General features: G+C 40.1%; 1 protein-coding gene across 3 annotated transcripts in view; it reads right to left on the bottom strand.

Moving 5' to 3' along the window:
* LOC122668930 (dihydroorotate dehydrogenase (quinone), mitochondrial-like) overlaps positions 1 to 17,778 on the bottom strand; it is a 28,050-nt gene extending 10,272 nt beyond the window's left edge. For 2 of the 3 annotated variants that reach the window (XR_006333933.1, XM_043865515.1), the window contains exons 1-7: positions 12,887 to 13,063; positions 11,973 to 12,055; positions 9,357 to 9,680; positions 8,919 to 9,177; positions 8,570 to 8,650; positions 8,372 to 8,479; positions 8,257 to 8,286 (exon numbers count right to left, since the gene is read on the bottom strand). Coding sequence is in view for 2 of the 3 variants with exons in the window: in XM_043865515.1 (XP_043721450.1) it covers positions 8,257 to 8,286; positions 8,372 to 8,479; positions 8,570 to 8,650; positions 8,919 to 9,177; positions 9,357 to 9,680; positions 11,973 to 12,055; positions 12,887 to 13,021 (1,020 nt within the window). In the remaining variant the exon portion in view is untranslated. Of the gene's footprint in view, positions 1 to 8,256; positions 8,287 to 8,371; positions 8,480 to 8,569; positions 8,651 to 8,918; positions 9,178 to 9,356; positions 9,681 to 11,972; positions 12,056 to 12,886; positions 13,064 to 17,759 lie in introns of those variants that run through there. The other variant, XM_043865516.1, reaches the window with a different exon arrangement.
* Positions 17,779 to 24,252: the final 6,474 nt, after the last annotated feature.

Below are 24,252 nucleotides of genomic sequence, written 5' to 3'. Positions count from 1 at the left end.
AGCAATATATCATTTCAGAAGATTTCAAACTATTGATATCTGGGCGAGTCAAAGAGAGATAGATCAGCTTCCCTACCAGTCGCTAGTATTTTCCTGCATCAACAAGAGAGGGGTCACAGTCTTCTCCTAGCTTGTGGTTTTGCTCAATAGGAGAACTTGCTGGTTTGAACCCAACATCTCTGTTTATTTCGACAAATCCAGAACAAACATCCTTTGACATATATTGATGCCCTTCTTGGACCTTGACACTTCAATTCCCAAGAAATACTTCAAGGGTCCTAGATCTTTGATTTCAAACTGTTGGGCCAGATAGGTCTTCAACCTAGCTATCTCAGCCCTGTTATCTCCAATCCTACAATGTCATCAACATAGACAATCAGGGCTGTAATGGTGTCATTACCTCGCCTAGTAAACAAGGTGTTGTCAGCTTGACTCTGGAAATACCCATTCTTCAAACATTTCACATAATAATCCCTTCCTTGGAACCCCTTTGTAACCTAGGGTTCCAAAGAGAGAAAAAAAAAGGAACAAGAAGGTAACTCGACTCTCAAACCAACAAAGTGTGCTCTGATACCAAGTTGGAAGTTAAGGAATGTAAGAGAACAAGGAGAGATATGAAAGTAGAAGGTTAAAGAAGAAGAAGAGAGATGATGGTGGAATGTTGTGTGTTAGAGAAATTATTTCTACCACACCTATATTATTTCACTAACATAATATAACGAATTACATACAACTCCCTAGGGAGATAAAAGGTAAAAAAGGATAAATACAATGTAAGACAACAAGTAACTAAACTAGTTCCCAAAGTACCCTTAATAAATAACTCTAACTACCATATAGTTCGGTTATGGAATAGTATGGATCCAACAGTTGCTGCAAATGTCATGTCTCATACTAGAACTAAAGAAGTTTGGGATGATCTCAAGGAAAGTTTTTCAAGATAAGGACTTCTCTAGAGTGTATGATCTTTACAAGAGAGATGTTCTTTCAAGCAAGGTTGATTGCCGGATTAGTCGCTCGATTCTCACTTTCCTTTCTACTTCTAATTGAAGAAACATCGATCAGATTTGTTGTTCAATTTGTAATTTTCCTTCTTTTCCCCTTTTTTGATCTATAATCTGATTCATCGCTTAGAATTGCAGAGCTGGGTTTTTCAAAAACTTCATCTGCTCCTGTCAATTTGGTGTGGTTTGTAATTTTCTTTCTGATGATAATGGAATTGAGCATTTTGAGTTGGAAATCGTGGATTATCCTGGTGTCAGAGATTCATTTAGAGGATCGATTGGGATAAACTTCTGATACACATGTCAAAGATTCTCTTGCTTGTCAATGCTATTTCACTTCTTGTTAGGAACTCTGGGAATAGAATACAGATTATTCATCGATTCGCTCATTTCTTCAAGAATCTCTTGATGATTTGCAGCGTTGAAACTCCAGACCTCTCCTGGTTGGCCCTCATCATCCTCAGATCTGCCAATTTCTTCTCAGACGGACACGCGCTGGGTTTGTTGGCGTGAAAGATTTCTGAGTTTCCGCCTCTTCAAAGGCCGTGGAATATTTTTACGGTGTTTTTTCTTCTTCTCCGGTGTTCTCGTCGCGAACAAACATTTCAAACTTCATAGGCAGTGGAATATTTTTCTGTGGTTTTCCTTTTTCTCTGGTGATCTCTGCACTTCAAGAACTCCTCTGGCCTCTCTTCTCTCTGACGACTTCTTCCTCTGTTTGCCATCACAGTTACTCCTGTTGGTGATTATTGACATTTGTGGAGTTTTTAACACTGCTTGGTTTTGGTTTCCTTGAGTGAAACCCTGTTTTCCTCCCCCATTCTCCATTTGTTTCAAGGTTTTTCGAAGCCCCTTCCCTATGCAGAAATATTTCCCCGTGATTATTACCCTCCCTTTCAGTAACAGCAATATCTGCTGTGTGGAATTCTTGAGTTTCATTCAAAAACCCCTTTCTCTTTTCTCTTGTTTTTCAGAATTTTGACGCTGGTAAGGATCGGTTCTGCAATTGCTAGTAGGGCAAAGGCCTTTGGGTGTTCGATTAGTTTTCATCAGAAATCTGAGAAACCGAATGCCAAAAATTACAACTACAGAAAGAAGAGAACATTGGTCTGTGGCCAGAATTCTTTCAGTCATCGGTGGGAGACTTTGTTGGTCTGTGATTAGGATTCTTGGAGGCTTTGATTGGGGATCGGTGATCTCCACTCTGTAAGTGATATATCTAATCTATCTTTTATTTGCCAGTTCTTGTCTTGTTTTATTGCTTTGTTCTGTTTCTCTGTCAATGGCCTCAGTAGCTTGCTCTCTCCCTGCAGTACTCTCCCTGTGCTATTCTTTTGTTGTTAATGTTGTATGACCAGATCTAGTAGGGTGTTTATTTCTTTTCTTTGATTGTGTCTGAACTTGGTCTCTATTACATTGTAGGTTTCTTTTACTTCTGTTTTGATAGTATCTCGTCTTCTGCTTGTATTGTCTCATGCTTATGGATTTCATAACTGTTGGTTTTCTTACTCTAATGTGGTAAGTTGTTCTCATGTTAGGCTTTATATTTCGGAAGTGTTGAGGTGACTGTTTAATGTCGTAGAGCTTTGCCCTTTTATTTGGTCTTTTTATCACTTCTTATGGTATAACTATATATTTATATATTTTTGGTGCGTCAGGTAGGCCGCTGGCACTGTAGTATTTTCAGCCAATCATGTTTTGCATGGATCCTATATTATGAGTGTTTTATTTTTGTTCACAAGCTATGGCTTATCGACCTTATGCTAGGGCGTACCCTGTAAGCGACACGCCGTATCAGCGCCCGGATGCGGTGAAAAGTAGGCAAGGATTCTCACACGGGGGAGGAGTGCGGGTAAAGAAACTAGTCCAAAAGCAAAAGCGTAGGATTAGATCAGCATCTTGGAACATTAGATCTTTAATGGGTAGGAGTCTAAAATTAATAGATCTCATGAGGAGAAGGATTAATATAGCATATATTCAAGAGACTAGATGGAAGGGTAACAAAGCTAAGGAGTTGGACAAATTTAAACTTTGGTATACGGGGGATAAAAGTAAGAAGGACTGAGAATGGTAGTGGATAAAGACTTAAAGTATGATGTGGTGGATGTTCAAATATTTGCAGATAGGATTATATCCATTAAGCTTGTGCTGGAGAAAGAGGTTGTCAATATTATTAGTGCATATGCACCCCAAGTAGGATTGGATGAAAGTAGTAAGCTACATTTTTGGGAACACATGGATGGATTAGCGCAAGGTTTTGGTCAAGAAGAAAAGATTCTTATAGGGGGTGATCTGAATGGACATGTTGGGAGAGACTATAGAGATTATGAAGGTGTACATGGAGGTTATGGTTTTGGCGAGAGTAATGAAGAGGAGATCTCAGTTTTAGACTTTGCTGTCACTTATGATTTATCCATTGTAAACACTTATTTTGAAAAGAGAGAGGAGCATATAGTTACCTATAAAAGTGGGCATTATAGTAGCCAAATAGATTTCTTCCTGACCAGAAGGTCTGATAGATCACTATGCAAGGACTGTAAGGTGATACAGGGGAGAGCATATCCACCCAACATAGATTGCTGGTCATAGATATATGCCTCTAATAGTCATCTCATTCCACATTGTGTTAGTGTCTCCCTCAAGGTCCCACCTTCCTTTTTTTATCTTTTACCTCCCTAGGGAGGCACACGTAATTTCAAGGAATGTTTAATGGACAATATAGGGGAGAGAATACAATTCTCTCTCTCTCAAGTCTCAAATCTTCTCCTTCTTCCTTCTCTCTTCTCTTCTCTTCTCCTCCTCTCTTCTCAGCTTTTACTCCTAATTCCTTGGTTGAATCAATACATACCTGGTTTCTAACTATGACGACTTGTATTAAGAAGGTTGCTAAAGATGTACTAGGGGAATCGAAAGGAAAACCTCATCCCACTGGAGAGTTTTGGTGGTGGGATGCTGAGGTTCAAGCAGCCATTAAAACTAAGAAATAGAGCTTTAAGATTTGGCAAAGGACCAAGGATGTAGAGAATCCAAAAAGGTATAAGTCTTCCAGAAATGAAGCTAGGATGATTGTGGGGAAAGCAAGGGCAAAAAATATGAAGATCTCTATACCACCTGAACACAAAGGAAGGAGAAAAAGCTATCTATAAGAAAGCTAAAATGAGGAAAATGGAGAGTAGAAATTTCAACCATGTTAGATGTATTAAATTGATGAAGGTAGAGTGCTAGTAAGGGATGAAGACATTATGAAGAGATGGGAAGATAATTTTTACAGCCTACTAAATGGAAACATTTTGAGTAATTATAGCTCGGAAGACTGCATTACTCATCAAGACACCACACGCCATAGGTATATCTGAAAGGTTAGGGTGCCTGAAGTTAAAGAAGCCTTAAGAAAAATGAAAGTAGGCAAGGCTCCAAGCCCAGATGGTGTCCCAATAGAAGTGTGGAAGAGCTTAGGATTATATGGTTTATCTTGGTTAACCAAACTATTTAACAAGATTATAAGCACAAGGAAAATGTCAGATGAATGGAGGAGAAGCATTGTGGTTCCAATCTACAAAAATAAAGGTGACATTCAAAGCTGCAATAACTATAGAGGCATAAAACTAACGAGTCATACTATGAAATTATGGGCGAAGGTTATTGAAGCCCACCTGAGAAGAGAAACTACTATCTCAAAGAACCAATTTGGTTTTATGTCAGGTAGATCCATGACAGAAGCTATTTTCTAACTCAAGAGGCTTATGAAAAGATTTCGAGTTCGCAAGAAGGATCTCCATAGGAAATTGTTAGAGGCTTTGACCATAAGTCCCACTCTTCCTCCACCCTCTTGAAATTTGACATCCACAAAGCCTTCGACTCCATCATATGGAACTTCATCTCTCATGTCCTAAAAAAGTAAAAATGTCCTTCCCCCCCCCCCCCATTTTTTTCAATTGGATCCATTCCTTATTTCCTCTCCCCGCTTCTCGGTCTTTGTTAATGTCAGCCCGACTAGATACTTTTCCTCCTCCGCTAGTATCCGTCAAGGCTGTCCCCTTTCCCCCTTCCTCATTTGCCTATCCCTCGAGGTTCTCTCACATAGCTTTCAGTCCAAAACTGACCTCCACCTTATATCCCGCATCTCTAAATGCAAACCTTCCAACCAGACTCACCTTGCCTTCGTTGATGATCTCATGATATTCTTTGAGGCTAACACCCTCTCAATTGAGTCCATCATGTCCTCCCTCTTTCAAAACCTCTCTGGCCTCCGCATTAACCTCCTCAAGTCCCACTTTTTCTTTGTTGGGGTTCCCGACACCATTAAAGCCCTTCTTACTACCTCATTGGGTTCAACATTGGCTCCTTGCCTATTAGATACCTTGGCCTCCCTTTCATCCTTGCTAGGCTGACTGCTCACCACTACTCCCCCATTTTAGACTTCCTTCGCAAAAGGCTGCAGCTTTGGAAAGCTAGACTTCTCTCATATGCAGGTCGTCTGGAGCTCATAAAATCAATGCTCCAATCATTTCACATCTATTGGTGTGGGGTCTTCGGGCTCCCAAAGGCTATCATTAAGGTAGCAAAGTCTATTATGTGTGCTTTCCTCTGGAAAGGAGTGGAATTAGCCAGATTTCTCCATCCCAAGAGTTGGTCTTCCCTTTGCCTCCACAAATCCCAAGGGGGTCTTGGCCTAAGAAGAATTAAAGATGTCAATCTTGCTGGCTCTCTCAATCTTATTTGGAAGCTCCTCACCAAGAAAGACAGCATCTGGACATCTTGGGTTTATGCTGGTCCCCTTTGTAAGGACTCCGTTTGGTCGGTCAGCCCCTCAACTGACGCTTCGTTGGTCTGGCGCAGAATTTTGCAAGTTAGACACACTGCCATCGATGACATTTCTTACAGGATCGATGATGGTCTTATCACTTCCCTTTGGCTTGACAAATGACACCCCTCAAGTGTTCTTCAATTGTGAGTAATGTTTAAAGTATCGGTCCATATCGTATCGTATCGTATTGGCCGATACGTCTCGGTATTAGTTGGTGTCGATACAATACATACCGATACGTCACTATTTTTTTTAAAAATAAAATGTCTCGATAGTATCTCGATAGTATCGATATGTATCGACCGATACATATCGATACGATATGATACGGTCGATACGTATCGATACAGCCAAGACGTCTTTTTTCATTTTTTATTATTTTTTAACGTATCGGTACGTATCGATATGTTTCGACTGATACATATCAGTACGTACCGATACATATCGATACGTCTCGACACACTTAAGCAGCACATGGGTTTTTTTCATTTTTTCCACCAGAAGAGATAGCCTCTTGGCGCAAAAAAGCCTTGTCCGGCCAAGGGAAAAACCCCAAAATCAAGGTTCAAACCCATTTTTTTGACCTGATTTTTTTAGGGCTTCAGTTCCTTGGTAAAAAATGATTCTAAAGGAGGTGGAATCACAGCCTTTGTTGCATCCAACAACCCAGATTCGAAATCAAAAGGTGTTCTTTCACAACATTAGCCACTCCAGAGCAGTACACACGATTCTACTATAGTGGGAGAGTCACTACCATCAGTATTTCGACCATAGTACTAAAACTTGTTTCGTCTTGGTCGAGATTTTGAGAATTTCGAGTATCTCGGTCGAGTCGGAACGAATCGCAACATCGAATTGAAAAATGCAATATTTCGAATATTTCGGTGAAATTTCGGTCATCTCGTTTCGGAAATTTCGCTCATCTCATTTTGGAAATTTCAGTCAGACCGAAACACCGAAACGAAACGAGATTTAGTACTATGATTTCGACTGGGCTCAGTATTGTGCTTATGTTTGGTCAGTACACAACATCATCCTAGTCGCTCCTATTCTTGAAGACCCTTACAGACATGACTTTGATCCACCCCGACATTCTTCATGACAATAAAGTGACTCTACATGTAAGAAATCTCATCTTTTAATCTTTTATAACAATTTCAAAGTGCCGCATTTGTCTGGTTATTGATTATTCACAATTCGTAGTGTATATGCATGACATATGACATAAATTGATTGTTTATATTGTTTTTTGTGTCCCATAGTATATTCCCATGTGGATTTTGATCATTTTCATGCGTTTTCGCACCGATCGATATGTATCTCCAATACGATACGGTACGATACGTCTCGTAAAATCGCCTGACCAATATGATACCCGATACCAATACTTTAAACCTTAGTTGTGAGACCCCGGGATATCTATTCCTCTGGGCTTGACAGGCTCTCCTTGGTGGCCTCCATCATCTACAAAGGTGCTTGCCCCCCCCCACTCCCCCCTCTTAAGGACCTCTAGAGCTCCCTCCCCCGCCCATCCCCCAGGCCACCGCGGCAGAGGTGATACGATTATCTAGCTCCCCTCCCCTTCAGGCAGGTTTAGCTCCCATTCAACTTGGGATATGGTTAGACACAGAGGCTCACTCTCCCCTTGGTACAAAGTTGTCTAGTTCAAAGGATACATCCCCCACCATAGCTTTACCTCTTGACGTGCCCTCTCCAACTGCCTCCCGATGCAGGCTTTCCTCATCCACCGCCACATCCAGGTCTCCCCCCTTAGCTGCCTTAGCTGGAATGGGCAAGAAGACGCAGACCACCTGTTCTTCTACTGTCCCTTTGCTTCCTCCATCTGGAAAAGAGTTTTGAGTTCTTGCTGGTTGGGCAGAAGAAGACACCTACCCCGTCAAAGAGAGTGGTTTTGGATCAACATGACTTTTGGAGGGAAGACTATATCTGACTTAGTCGGCAAGCTTACCTTTTGCGCCTCTATCTCCCATATTTGGATGGAACGTAACCTTAGAAGATGGACTACCAACTTTCGCTCCTTAGATAAGATTTGGAATGCCATCTTCTTTGATGTATCCTCCAAACTTGGTTTGCTCCCCCATGCTCCTGTAAAGGATTCCCCAAGGAACAAGCTCATTGTTGTATACTGGGGTCTTCCTATCTCCCTCTTGCAGCCTGATCCACATTAGGCCTTTTTTTTTTTTGGGGGTGGGGGGGGTGGGGGCTTTCTTTGCCCTCGGGCTTGTATAATCCTCTCTTTTTTCTTCGTAATATATTTTTTTACTCATCGCAAAAAAAAAAGTAGCAAAATCTAACAGGTTATAAACAAAATACAGCCAACTCAATGATACATAATCAGAAAGAAGTAAAGGAAATACTACAGACATCATCTAACTCAAAGCTAAAGGGGATAATGAGTTGCATTTGTGATCAAGAAAAAATTACCAATCCATCCAAGCGAAGAGTAAGAGCAACCTATAACAACCAAAAGAAACTTTAAATAGAAATGAACAAACAAATAGTAAATAAAATAAATCAATAAAGTTAAAATTCTGCATACTGCTGCAATATCTTCAAGGTCCTCTTTAGACAAGTCTGGAGCAATTTTCACAAGCAATGGTGGTGGGCCCTCTTCACCCCATTGCATTTCATCTCGAGCAGCTTGTACCTTCATGACACAAGGAGCAAGCAATTGATCTTTTAGTTGATGGCAAGGGGAAATAACTAAATATGTTCACAAAGAATTGAAGATCCAAACCTTCTTAATAAGATCCTTTAGCTGTTTCCTCCCCTGAAGTTTACGCAATCCAGGTGTGTTTGGTGATGAAACATTTATAACCTGCACAGCAATGCTTGTATGGTCTAAGTTTAACGAATTCTCAACAAAGAGTGTATCATCAGCATATTTCAAAAGTTCAGTGCCTTGATTGAACTGGACTTGTTTTTAAACACTCTTGACACGAGTCTTTTTCTTCGAGATTCATGAAGCATTAGTAAGCTTTTATCTTGCATGTAAGGCATTAAATTATCTCCAAGATAACAATGAGAGTCCAGTGTCCAAGTTAGATAGATAAAATCACGTCAAGAAAGAAACAGAAAGAACATACCAAATAATCAGCATACTGGGATAAAGTATGAACCCCTTGAACATAGTCAGCCACAGCATCTTCACTTGTCTTATTCTTGCCAAGATTAACCCCAAGAATACCAGGGCCAGCTTTTCCTCCTCCATGTTGGACCTCATCATGGGAGGAGATCGAAGTGCTTGATATTTCAGCCAACTTTCTCTTGCCATGCTGGGCACCCAACCGTTTTGCAACAACCACGATTCCTTCACTATTAAAGCCATACCGGTTTATGACAGCACTGCCAATAAAACAAAGCACTTCACAGATCTTCACAAGAAATGGGAATATGAACAAGGACAAAATAATTACCAACTCTTCTAAATGCTAGTGAAACTAGGACTCCACAAGAATGAATGATTTCAACTTACAATATTTATTGCATAGAACAAGTTGATAAGATGCAATATACATGCTTACCCCTCCTGCGGCAATCTGAACATACGAGGCTTTGGATTACCCTCCTGTGGAACAGGAGTTACTGAGCCCACCTCTACAAACCCAAAGCCTAACCCCAATAATCCTTCAACAGCCTCAGCGTTCTTATCAAAACCAGCCGCAAGACCAATTGGACTTGAAAATTTCCGTCCCCATACTTCCAGCCCCAATATTGATGGGTCTGGCCTTTTCTCCTTCGGAACCAAACCACGAGCTGCTGCAGAGACTGCTAGCCGATGAGCAACTTCTGGGTCCAGATAGGCAAAGAATGGGTTCACAAGTTTTGTAGCTGAAAATAGCCAACCACTGCAGAACGTAAATGAAAGACAAATCCATTAACAGGAAAAATATGCTAAATATTAGTAGAATAAAGAACGCAAGCTTGCATAGGCACAAATATAACAAAGAGGGAATGGACCAGTCCATAAGTATTTCAAAACTTAGAACTTTTTCCTATCAATTTAATTGACGAATTACAAAATATCATTAACTAATTGAGGCAACAGCACTGAGCGAAGTTTCCACACACATGCATGCATGCCCATCCCCTACTCGAAAAGAGTGTTCTATTGGCTCCTAATATCAAAGTATCATCTGATCTCATAAGTTAAAGAAGCCCACCAAAAAAGATTGTCTAATCCTGTTAACTACCACAACCGATTGGAGCAGCATTGTCTACCCCCACCCCCTTTTTCTCCTTTGAAAAATGAGCAGAGCATGGTTGTTGAAGACCCTATCATTTCTAGCTTTCCGCCCACTCCACCTGTGAGTTTTTTTATGCAACAGGATCAGTCCCTGTGATTTTGTGGTGTGATTTCTTTGTTTGACACTAGCGGCTGATTGATTTGACAGCTCTATAGCAGACAGTACCAGTAGAGGCACCTATGTAGGGGGAGTTGAGGGTCGTGAGGTGAGGTGTGTTGGGACTCATGGCCATAACCCATCTCTCAACTCTCAATTCAGGTCCTACACAAATTAAACGGGACCAATTACCTCACTTGGTCCAGGGCCTGTTTGCTTACTATTCATGGCAATCATTTTTCGGGGTACATCACAGATGATACCAAAAGGCTGACATAAGCCTCTGCATTGAACACTTGGCTGGCTAATGATGCTGTAAGAATATGGGAGTTCAGTTAGCCATTAGAGGCCTTACATCGACCAAGGTTTGAGCTCCATCTACAAGTCAGATCTGTAGGTAGAGTAAAAGTTAATAATTTTTTTAACAACTTTCTAATTTCAGTCCTGCCTCCATCTCTTGATCTAACCATCAACTTATGGAGATATTTGGAGGACCATCTCCATTGACCAGGCCCTACATTCAATCCAACTTTGGTGTTGATCCGACCAGTAGTTTATTAGTTATTGATTGTTAGTTGTTACCAAATATGTCCCTTTACTTTCTATTTCTGCTCTTCCTAATGTAACAATTAATCTAACCCTCGGATTCCTATCAAACTTGGAAGTATTGTTCTTCTACCTATTCGCCGCAGTTGACCAGAACTTGGGCTTGATCTAAGCCTTGGTTCCTTAGCCATCGGTTCCCTTTTGTTGCTCGAATTTATATCCTACAGTCCTACTTGTGGGTTGGTTTAAGTCACCTGCTGTTTGGGTGAGTCTAGCCCTATTAGGGTGTCAATAAGAAATTCCCTTACATATATAAGGAAAAGAAAACTAAGTCCTATTCGTACTCTATTTTGGAGGAAGAGTTTGAAACTAACTCAACTGCAAGGTTGCTAAACATAATTAAAATATTAAGAAAATTATATTAATAGAAAAGTTTTCCTAATAATATTAATAATTGTCAACTTACAAAATAACCCAACAAACTTAATCCTACTTGCCCCTACTGGACGTAACTGCATCATGATTGGTGAAAGAGGAATAGAGAATCCATGTAGACAACCTCATTTAGTTGGGATAAGTCTGAGTTGAGTTGAGTTGAGAAAGAAAGGTATGAAAAGTGCTTTTCCATGAATCAGTGGCACCAAACACAGCATAAGAAAGCCTTAATGGGGAACAAAGGATTTGTACTATAACCCTAACAACTAATCCGATACAGAACTAGTCAGTTACAGAGTTGAAATTGTTTCTCGTTATTACTATTGTTTAATTTGTTTGAATATGTACCACCAGCAAATCACATTCACAATATTTCCCTAAGAATACAAAGACAACCTAAGTTCCTTAATCAATAAATGGAGGGAAAAAAGGGTGGACTCTAAGACGTTGCTCAAGGTTATTAAGATTCCATGTGATTCCTTCAATGTTAAATTGAAGCAATAACAACAGTAAAGAATTCTATGAGTAGATCTATCAAAAAAATATGTCATTGAAGCAAGAAAGAACAACACAAACAATCTCCTAATATCTGGCAGCAAAAGTGTCAAATATTTTGTTAACCACCAACAAGCTTAAGAAACCATAAACAGTTTCATTGTAATCTGATTAAATTAAAGCTGAAAGATGATGATGCTACACCCAAAGACTTAAATTCATGATCAGACATTCTGGCAGTGTCAAAACAAAAAAAAATCAACAAATAAGTGTTTCATGGAAATAACCATATAATTACTCAAGCATCCTATATGATGGTACCAGAAAGTTGCCTCATCTGCAGTACTGACATAAGCTCCCCCAGCTATTAATAGGCCTATCGTGGCCCCAGTCAATAACCTCCCCTACAAGTCAAAACATTATTGGAAGTAGCAAATTTAGAACTGAAAGTATCCAACCTCAAATGCATTGACAGAGAGAAGATTCATCTCCATCTTAGAAACAGGAATGTAAGTACAACGACACGAAAAATCATCCAGCATAAAACTCAAAGCTAATGCATTCAAATAAATGTTCATGAAGCTCAATTCTTTCTGTTTTTCCAGGGGGGACAGAAATTCTAGCCAAGTTGGCAGGTGCAACCAGAAACTTTGTAGTAAATGCCATATAAATGCTGCAGGGAGTGAGCACAAGCAGAGCAAAGATAAGCATCCAAAAGAGGCTATCAAGAACAAAGTAATATAATGGTTAAAGCCTCTAGTCAAAGTAGTGGGAACTCCAAAGGAAATACCGACAAAAAGCTCCTTATATTGCTCTAGTGCCAATATTGAGAAGCCAGCCGAGCCCGAGATGTCTGCCTATTCAACACTAAGGCAAATTGTTCTATAAAGAAGATTAATAAGAAATTTTTTATAAAAAAAAATACCATAACATAATATATTGCATGTGTCAAAATGTTTCTTTTCCATATATAAACATCTCATTTAGCTGGTGGATAAAGTGGAATAAAACCAAACCTTGCAGTTTTAATCCAGCAAACAAACAAAATTGAATAACTGGCACAAGCTGCAATATAGCATCCCATAGCATTCCATATGAAATATTTTTCCTCTTTTCGGAACATATTACTGAATATTCATAATCAGACAAAGCACATACTTTCTTAGAGGAAACAAATAAGCAGAATTCAAAGATAGGGAAGGCAGAGGAAGGAAAAAGTTAAGTGGAACTTTTACTTTCTTAGAAGATTGAGGGATCTTTGGAGTAGTTCCAGGTGCCAAACTCAAACTTCTGGATCCACCAAGAGCTTTGAAATTCACTTTCCTGTACAAAGTCTCCCTGATAAAATTCCTGGAAGCCCTCGCAGCCATGAAGCGCCTTCTCTTTATCAACTTTCTTCAATATTCACTTATCTGAGAGCCAAAGAAAGATAAGGGTGAGATTTTCTGTTCTGAATGAGAGAAGACGAGATGTTTTATGTTCTCTGTTTTGGGAGCAACGAACAGAGACAGATAGACTTGGAGCGGGTTTCACTTGTTTCTCACTTGTAGTTATAAAGCTGGTAAAAGGGTAGGATGGGAACTCGGACATGGCCACCCAAGTAAAGGGAACAGAGAACCAGACAAACTTACGCCTAGATGGGCCTCTTTTAAGGAACAAAGAGATTCCTTTCTTAGCTACTTCGGATTGGATCGGGATGGCAGTTGGGTTACAGCTATAGCAAAAGTTTTTTTTTTGGTAAATGAATATATTACCGAACCCCAAGGGGGGCAGGGAAAGAGAACCATATACAAGAAAGGAAAGCGGGGAAAGAAGGGGGGAAGGGGAAAGGACGACCACCCAGCCTACGCAAAGGAGGGAGGCCGCAAAAGGCCTACATCAAAGCCCCAATAGGACAAAATATGCCTGTTCCTGAGGCTATGGAAAATTTTCACAAATAACAAAATCTAGGTATAAAATATGCTAATTTTTTCAGTAGTTTGAAACAAATTTGGAACACATTTTTCAAACGTTGCAACATATGCCAATAATATGTGAATTTATTTCCTATGTACTATAATATTTGCATGACAAGTGCTATGTATCCAAAGAAGAGTGAACCCAAGGTAGGTTTAACTTTATGAATTACAATGAGTTGGGCATTCAGGTTAATCCTATTGAACGTTAAATAAATGTTACACCCAAGAGTAGCCAAGTACAGTCCATAATACAAAGCCAAATTATTAATGGATAATGCTCGCCAGGCCAATAGATGTGACTTTACTCTTTTGATCGCCATCTGATTTGGCTATATTTTCCTTAGAAATGGGAATGCTAGAATTCTGTCTGCTTTCTGGATTTGGAAAAGTGCAGATTTTCAAGAACGGTTGACCCAACTGTTTAATAGGCAAAGTAGTAAAATTCTTTAATCCATTTGCAAATAGCCTACCTAGGAAGTAAATTCATTCGCAAAGGAGTTTCAAATGCTAAACAATAGCTTGAATATATGTAATTCATATTTCAGAAAACCACAAACGTACCAAAATGCAATTCTGGACAATAAAACGGAATTGAATTGTAATCAAAAACTCAAATTCAACAGATATTTGAATGCTCAGCAATATGTATAACTCAATTGCACAAATCCAGACTATAATATGAAATCCAAAGTCAAATTAGATCTGATCAAACAAGCCAAACTTGAATGGAAAATAGAAACTTACAATATGGAATCCGAAGTCAAAATCAGATTTGATAACTATTACTTCCAGCTCATTCCCAGATCCAACAGTGAAATGGAAAACAGGGGGGAAATTGGGGAAATAAATCAAGATATGGAAGAGGATACTACTGCAATCAAACTCCTCATTGCTATTGTTCTCTCAGGCACTTTCTGATGCAGAAGCAAGGTACCAGCAGCAGTGCCAGAGGAGAAGGAAGCAAATCTGCCAGCAGACCTAACAGCATGACAGTCAACTCTAACAGCAGAATCTGACAGAACTCGACCATCATGACAGCCTGCGGTTTCCAGTTATGTCCAATTTCTGATTCCAAATCGTGTGGGCTTTTTAGCAGTCTTATTTTTCTTTTTTATTCTTATGTTTTACTTCGCTATTATTATCATTAGCTAGGATGGGTTAGGATTATTTAATTCCAGTCCTTTTTGGTTGTATTTTCTTTATTATTAAAGTTGCTTGAGTCAGATTAGGACACTCCAATTAGCTATCAATTGGAGTAGTTTAGTCTGTTTTGTTTTCTTCATTCATTGTCCAATCTGGTTGATGACTTCTCCTTAATCAATCCTGATTGAGTCTTATCACAAATAATAAATTCATGTAAGGCCACTAAACCCCCCCCCCCCCCAATCGATTTTAAGCATTATACAGAGTTCAGTTTTCTAAAACACGCTGCTGAGGATTCAGTAGCAAAGCTGGTGGATTCTGGGAGAGGTTTAGGTGGATTCTAGCCTGTTATCTTCCATTCTTCAATGTACTTTTCTATTTATCCTGCTGTCAGAGATTCAGATCAGATCTTTACAACTTTATATCATGTGATTGTGCTGTTCTCTACTATTTCTCAAGATTTGCTACTGTTTGCATGTTCTAGTACAGATCCTGTGACTGGAGTTTTAATTCATTCTGAACTGTTTAACCATATTTGCTGAAATTTTTCTGCTTTTGTTATGTTTTGCCTAATTCTGTCACTCTGTTTTCTATTCTCCTATTAGAACTATTCTACTATAACTTTAGGCCCATTACTTTTACAGCAAATATCTGAATGATTTTGAGGTCATTTCGAGCAATTCTCCATGTTACTAGGCTGCAGCTTGTTTATTGAGACATCATCGGATATCCACTAGTTCCGCTAAGTTCTATCTGTCTCTTTTAAAGGCCATACCGTCCATTGGAAATAGCAATTATACTAGTGGGATTGCAAATTACCACGCCTTGAGGCACCAAGAGTTGAGATGGGACGAACAGGGTGTTTACATGCCAAGTAGTAGACAACACGTGGAGTCTGTAAGAGCTAGCAACCTAATGTTATCATAAATGGTGGCAACCCATGGGAGAGACGCAGAGAGAATACTGTGGTTTTCCATTTCCTTAACTAGTTTCATCTCTTTGTGGTGCAGGTCCAAGCATCCACAAGAAGACGAGGCAGCCCTAAGATTAGAGCCACCTGTTAGGAGCCTTAGTTTATTTTCCCATACTTAGTTTATTTTTCAGTTTAATTGTAAACTTAAATTGAACCGGTTCAGACCAAGGTTCAATTTAAGTGATTTATTTCTATTGGTTGTTAGGAATCTTTTAAGTTGTTTAGCTTTTAATTAAGTAGTCCCACCCCTCCACAATTTCTAAAGAGGGTGTGAGTTGTTTTTGTAATAGGAATTCAGCCAAGGATTCAAATTCCTAGGCTGAATAGGATTTAGGCCATTGGCCTTCAAATTAAAAATAGACAAGTCGTGGGAGGCTCCCCGACAATTCAGATTTTCAAACTCAGTTTTCTGCTTTGCTGCCTTTGCTGCTGCTGCCTTGCTCCATCGTGAGTGTGCCTTGTGGATCCTATCAAGGTGAAGGGATTGGTGGACCTCCAATCGACTCCTTGTATCTTGTAGATCGGGAGGACCTAATTCTGATCTTCAAGCTGCTGCCAATGAAGATCTGCCATACCAATTAAGTAGTTTACAGTTTAGCAATCACCCTTCTTTTCCTAATCCTCTAAACTAAGCCCCATCGATCCCCATTATCATCTCCCCCCATTAAATCCAATCTATCCACTCAAACCTAGGTCATCTACATTCTGTCCAGGCCAATTCCACCATCCAATTTCATTCAAACTCTAACCATAGTAGCCTCTCTTCATCCCCTCCACTCGATCCTAACCCTAGGCCCATTCCTACCTCAAAACTCTAATCCCCCTCAAGCTTCATTAATCCTTAAAACCCTAACTTACAGTTCTGCCATATTTAACCATTAAAAACTCACCAAACCTTGGCCGAGTGACCTTCTTAACCCCTAGAGGACTAGACCTAAAGCCCTAGCCCTATCTCCGCCTCTAAACCCTAAATTCCATCACCCTCCTCTCTCCCAAAACCCAAAACCCGAAACCCTAATTTTCTGTTTTTGAATTTCTTATTCAAACTTCACTAAACCTATCTCATTAGAATCCTATAAACCTGCCTAGCTTTACCATATAAGACTCACCCCCATTATCCTAAACCTAACCCTAGTTTTGACTTAAAGCCTCAAATCTTGCCCTATCGATACAGCAGCTTGGAAGGTCCTGGTTACTTGGCTCCTAGTAGATCCCTTGTCTATCTAGGACTACATTACTTTGCTCAGGTGAGTCGGTCCAGCAAGAAAAGTTAATAGAAAGCAGTTAGAGCTACTGCCTAATGTAACAATGCACTTTAAGGGTAAGTAAAGAGCTAGGCTAAAAATCGTATTTATTCCTTTAACTTTTGTTCTCCTGATTACATCCTTCACCTATGGCTTTTTGTTGGGGGGAAAAAAAAAACATTTCAAGACAGGTAAAGAGCCATAAAGTATGGCACAGAATTAATGGAAAGGCAGGGAGACAAGTGTTCAGCAGGTTGCAAACGTCCACCAAATTCTTTAGAAAATAAACAACTAACTGCAGCAGGCTAGACAATCATAATTACTACTTGAACCTCTGAGATATTAATATAGACTACCAAATAAATTTATTTTGTTAAAAAGAATAAGTTAATGCGCCACAAAGAGAAGTATGAATTAATCCAAATGAAACAGATTAGTGTGGTTTCTTCTTTAAGAGTTCTAAGCTGAAACTAATAAAGGAGATTTTGGGATTTATTTGTTAGAAATAGCTAAGAAATCAAAAATAAAAATAAAAATAAAAATTTGTAACTAGAACAATCCCTCCAGCCCACTCATTCCCTCCAGTCCAATCCCAGACCCATGTTAGACAACTAGAACAATCACGGGCAACCTAAAATGAGAGAAACGGAAAAATGTAACAAAGTCGTCGTATACCCACGCGTTCCATCATATAGAACAAAAGAATTGATAAAATCACTAATTGCAAAATCATAACTCCTGCAGGAGCTGTTTATCTTCAAAATGACGTGAAGACAACCCATAGTGATACCTATTTTTCTGCCCAAAATTGCAGAGATTGTATTCCTTGGGCAATGATATATTACCTGCAAAAACACCAATCATGATCAGTTAATGGTTATGAAAAAAGAGAACCAAAACCATGTCTTTATGCTTCATTTGGAATAAAATCAGAGAAACCGAGGACCGTGTCCACAGGGTTTCAGATAATTAAATGCCGAAAGAGAGAGAGAAACAATGTTGGAACCAGCTCACCGGAGAATGTCGGAGGAGATGAGCGTCCGTTGAGGAGTTGAAGTCGAGCGCTACGTATTCGGTGTTTGATTATGACTGTTTTACCCTTCATTGCGACCATATAACATTGTAAATTTGTAACCTAGAGAGTAGGGAGTGCTTGAATTAATTGGTGGAGGTTTTTGCAAATACATTGACCCTTCAAAGTGGAGCGGAATTGGAATTGATTCCACGAGGGAATCTTCGAAATGACGAAATTGGAGGGATATTTAATGTTTGGATTTTTTAGTGACCTCTCAAAGTGCGGCATTGGACTTGATGCCACTTGTTTGTTCACCCGTCGTGTGCGTGGAGAAATATAATGGAGGCTTCGGTTTTAAAGATCCAACAATGCACAATAAAGCCCTTCTTGCTAAGATTTCTTGGAATCGATTTATTTTCTGAAATGCGAGTTCCTCGAGGCTAAGCTGGGTTCAAATCCGTTGTGACCGTGGAGAAACATTATGGAGGGTAAGAAGGTTCTCAAAATGGAGTTGAGATGGAAAATTGGCTATGAAAATCAAATTCACACAAGACGCGATAAATGGGTTCTCACTCTTCCGGATGGTATGATTTCTGATCCTTGCTATGCCCCTTGATTCCAATATCTCCTATATTTAGGGGGGGGGGGTGGAAAGGGGGGGGGGGGGGGGGGGGGGGGGGGGGGGGGGGGGGGGGGGGGGGGGGGGGGGGGGGGGGGGGGGGGGGGGGGGGGGGGGGGGGGGGGGGGGGGGGGGGGGGGGGGGGGGGGGGGGGGGGGGGGGGGGGGGGGGGGGGGGGGGGGGGGGGGGGGGGTGTGGGGGGGGGGGGGGGGGGGGGGGGGGGGGGGGGGGGGGGGGGGGGGGGGGGGGGGGGTGGGGGGGGGTGGGGTTGTTGGGGGCTGGGGGGGGGGGGGGGGGGGGGGGGGGGGAATGGGTGTTGGGCTTAGTATTCTCTCTGTGTCTCTTCCATGGGATGCCCACCATTTGTGATAACATAAGATTGCCAGCTCTTATAGACTCCACGTGTTGTCTACTACTTAGAAAGCATCAGAATCATCCTTATTCATCATCTTTTAATTTCCCTTGGCCAAATCCCACAAAACATAGCCCCAAAGAACATTTTCTTGTTGTCGTTGACATGTACCTGATAGGAATTGAGTATCGTGATGCCCCAATCCCCTCGACTAGATCGGTTTGCCAGCCGAAATGAAGAAGGCAATGACCCAACTCCTTTAGTTTTCCTAGACAACAAGCCAAGCCTAATGCGACAGTGTCACTAGGTGATCGTAAGCACGCTGGACCCTCTACATCGGGGGTGCCCTTAGCCACATCTTGAGGTTCTCACAAGATAGATAATCCTGGAAGAAGGGGAGGATGACGTCGTAATAAATACTCCTTGGGAACCCTTTGAGACTGATAGGGAAAAGAAAATGAGAGAGAAGTTTGAAAAGTTAGAGCATGTCTTCAAAAACATCAAGGATATAGAGGACCAAATGATAGATACAGATGGTTGTGTTTTTTCCTTGATGTTAGAAACTCAGAAGAATTCAAATGGCAGTCTGGAAAATTCAATGAGATCGGTGACCCTAGAATCCACTTGAAGGCTTATGTGACTTTGATGAAAATGCAAAGGTTAGGTGACCATTAGGCACCTTGCATTGGGAATACTTGATTATTAATCGGTCGGTGATTGATACCAGCACATTAAATAATTAATCGAGCTTATTGATGCGGACCAACTTTTGATACCCCTACTAGCCACTAAGGGTGTGTGTATGGCAATGTTAAAATTATGGTGTTTTTGTGCTTTTTTGGAACACATTTGGAACAGAACATGTATGTGATGTTTGATATGTTTTTTACCTTTTAAAATGAATTGGATTTAAAAATTAAAAAAAAACACATTTCTTGATCTTTTGAGAAGCAAATTGAAAATGCCTTTTTAGAACATAAACAAAGAAGACCCAACATAATAATTAATAACAACTCTCAACTCTACCATCGCAATAATTACTTCCACCACCGCCACCAAAAGATATGCTTCTATTAATATGCATTTCGTATCTTTACCGAAAAAAAAAATTAATATGCATTTCATACATGTTACTATTACAGAAATATTTTTTTTCCTAATTTTACTATACAACATTTTCTTGTACAAAAGTATTCCAAATAAACACAAAACATAAAAAAGTATTTCTAACTAGGAAATACTAAATTGTTCCACGTTACCATACACACCCTAAGCGCTCTATTGAAAAAGTCCGTTGCTTTTGCTTCACTTTTAGCCATTTTAACTCACTTTTCTAAACCAAACAGCCCTTTGCACCATAATTTTCCAAAGACCAGCTAGGCTATCTTGGAACTAGCAAAGTCTGACCTATTTCTTAATGGCCAAAATGTTTTCTATCTCGAAGGGTGGCTCCTGCGTGCAGCGTGCAGCGTGCAAGACATCAAGTGGGAAGTCATTTACACATTTCATGACAGGCGGGCGGTCATTTCACTCCCCAAGTGTCTGTGCGCAGGGCGCCCACTCCCAATCTGTTTTTTTACCATTTAAATATTCTCAGTTACAGTCCAGACTGACTCCGAGGTAGCATGGATTGACAAATGTGGCCTATTTAGTGTTCTGTTTGTGTACAACTCTGTACATTAATTGTCGTCGTCTCTCCCAGCTAGAAGATCCCCTGTTCCAACCTGACCCAATTGAGTTTGGGAATGAATTCCATTGCAGGTAAAGTGTAAAGATCATCTCACAGAATCGGCTAATATTTACACAATCTCCGTACCAATTTCAATTTACAAAAATATATATATATTTTTTTGGTTTTCTGTAAACAATAACTACATCAATGGCGGCTAACACACATTTTAGTCCGCCGGAAAATTGAAAATCTTCAGGTGAGATCTCAGAAAAAAAAAAAATCACCACAAATGCAAATTACCCGGAAAAAAAAAAACAGAAAGAAAAGGGGAAAGAATTAAAGAATGATCCTTGTTGCCAAGGAGATCCCCTTCTGAAACACAAACCTTTACCTTTCAACGAGAACATTCAAAACCCATCTTCATGAATCCGATCGAGTGCTCTTCAAGCTATCTACTCTGCAGTACTGAAGATTCAGTGAGACCTGTCTTTCCATTCGAAGTTGCTTATAGAAATTCGTAATAAACATCTCTGCCCTCTTATCAATATCTTCATCAGAAGACATTGGAGAGCTCATTGTCCTTTGAAGTGCCCTCCTCGGCGAAACACCGCCGATGACTTCTTCTGTGTCGGTATCGTCGTTTATCGCCTGCAATCCAGGCCGATCGTTGAAGCTCAATCGCTTTTGTTTCGATCTGCGGATATTAGAAGCAAAACGCCATCGATTGAGATCAAAGTTGAGTACAAACCTCACCTTCTTCACAGCTCTCTTTAAGCGGTTCAGTGGTAACCAGTCGTCTAAGCCCATGTCTTGAGAATTGAAGCGACGCAACAGAGAGTGGTCTCTGGGTTTTACAGATGACGAAGAAAAAGAAAGAAAGAAAATTCTGAGAGAAGCTAAAAAAACTAACTTAATTGGTTTCTCTAAAGTTGCTTGGGAGCTGAAGAGGAGTGGCGTGATGAACAAGACAAACAGCTGCATGTGGAGCTTATGTAGACTAGACTAGTTTTTTTTTTTGGGTTAAAATAGACTAGACTAGTGTCTTTTAAAGGTTTATGTAACTGACCGTTTGGTAACTTTTTCAAATAATTCGCTGTGAGTTTAGTCTTGTTTAAAGACTTAGTGATTAAGTCTTAGAATCTTGAATGATGTCGGAGAATGGTTAAAATATAGCTGCTACTCAGGAGCAGCGAAGTAGCCTCTACCCCTTGGCATTGTCATGTAGAAACCGTGTTGAAAATATATCAGGATTCTGTCTAGCCGTGGCGGGAGCTAGAGCGTCCAGTCCTGTTAAACAGCAGTAAAAATAGGGGTAAAGTGATCATTTCACAGGTGAGTTTTTTTGCTGTCGTTTAGCGGGACTGGACGGCTGGACAGGAGCCAGGTCCATTGAAAATCTCTCACCGTTAATTATTTTTTATTTTTATTTTATCCTTTGGTGGGTAAAATATAAATCAAATTTTAAGTAAAAACTCACATCTTTTTTCGATTTTTTATCCTCTCAAGTGCGATGCACCTTTAAAGTGCATCCAACGGTGGCCAAGAACATATTTATGGATTTTAATTAATCTTCTCAAATGCAATGGCCACCATCGGATGCACTTTAAGATGTGTTTGGTATGCATTCTTAGAATACATTACAAGTTGATTTTGCATTCTTGGATGATAAAAATAGACATCCTAATACAGCCTAAATGTGCATTGCTTAGTGCACCTCACTTGAGAGGATGAAAATCCCTTTCATTCGCCTCCTCTTCTTCTTCTAGGCACACCCCCTCTCCCTCACCCCTTGCATTGCTACTCCACCCCACAATTGATTGTTTCTTGCTTTGTTCTTTTTTTTTTTTTTTGTGTTCTTGACTAAGGCTCAATTTGGTATGCATTCCAGGTCGATTTCGCATTCTTAGAGGATAAAAACAATTATGCAAAATCGACCTGAAATGCATTTCAAGAATGCATATCAAACACAACCTAAGTTTGCCAAAGGAGCCCAAACATCGCAACTATTGGATGCTCATTGGGTGATGCCCTCATCGTAGAGGATTTGTCTTGACCACATTAGTTTTCTTGAAGAGCACTGCTTGCTTGGCTGGTACCCTTGCCAGTACAGTAGGTTCGCGATCTCAGGATGTCATGGACTTTCACACTCCCATTGAACCGTACTCGGTTGATTAGCCAGGTGGTGTAGAGTGCTAAATCTATGAATTTTTTATTTTTGGGTAAAGCCCTAGAACTATGAATTCACTAATACATTTAAGCTTTGACAATATATCCTAAATCTAACTTGAATTCACTTAAAGGAGTCAGCAATTTCTTGCGAGTCAAGTTTCGTGGTATTAAGTGTTAGAAAAACAATGCCCAGAAATGGGGATTTTTGCAGAAGAAAACGAAGATAAAGAGAAGACAAAACACACCACTAGATTTTATGTGGTTCACCCCCAAGTAGGTAGGCTACATCCACAGCGAGCATAGAACTATTTCACTACTTCTGTGAAGCAAAATTATAAATCCTTAGATTTCACGCACTCTCAAAGAGATAATTAAACTTTATAAGAAAACCCTAACCTAGAAAAGTACATAACTACCCTTGCAGACCCAAAAACCCACCCGATCTCGTTCGGACTAGAACCCAACATATGTTGAAATACATATCGATTTGAAGGTCTTGACTAGGTCTAGAGGCCCTTCTGGCATGTTTCGAAGGTGAAACGGCCCGTTGAAGAATCGCCACAACACTTTCTGGAATGAGATCATGCTTCATCAATAACATTATGAGGGCTTTAAAAATTGGGAATCAAATTGGTGAATCAGTCAATTTTCATTGGAATCGGCCATGATTGATCCAATCGAAACCGGCCGATTCTCACTAATTCTATCTTGTTTACCATTCAATTCTGACTGATTCCGATCAATTTTGGTCAATTCGGATCCCCGATTCAATTTTTTTAGGGAAAATTACACACCCCTCCCTTGTACTTTGCCCTAATTACACTCTTCCTCTATGTTTTCAATAATTACACTCGTACCCCCTTTGGCCGACGGTGTTACCCTGATGTTAGTTATAGTTGGAAAAAGACTATTTTACCCTTAACACTTCCCCTACATTATCTTCCTCAATCACCCTCTTCGACCCTTTCCCTGCAACTCCAGCCCCACCCCTGCTGTCAGTGCAACCCCGTCTCCCCGACCTCACTAATGCTCTTTCTCTCTTGGCAGCTCTGTCCTCTTTGTGGGGTTTGAGGAGGTTGTTAAAACAAATAACAATTGTGAAAGAAGAACAGCTACAAAACAATCACAATAAGATCCATTATCAACCTTCCCATTACAGAAGTTATACATGAATCTGACATAGAGGTTTGATGGGTGCTTTGATTGCTTGTTTTGTTAGCCATTTCTCACTTGTAGGTGAGTGGAAAACAGAGACTGATATAAAACTGAGAAATCTGTTTTGAGAAACACCAAACGAGTTTCTGTTTACAAGTAAAATCATATAAAAGTGAGTAGCCAAACTATTTGGAAGAGAGATTGTGTATCCTCCTCGGTGGTAATTATGTAGAAATGAGAAACCAAAGAATTCTCAGTAGAGTATAAAAGGAGGTTCTGTTTGTAAGTGTTGATACAACAG

Source organism: Telopea speciosissima, chromosome 7 (genome assembly GCF_018873765.1).
Source record: "Telopea speciosissima isolate NSW1024214 ecotype Mountain lineage chromosome 7, Tspe_v1, whole genome shotgun sequence".
NCBI lineage: Eukaryota > Viridiplantae > Streptophyta > Magnoliopsida > Proteales > Proteaceae > Telopea > Telopea speciosissima.
This window is presented reverse-complemented; position numbering and strand designations above follow the sequence as displayed.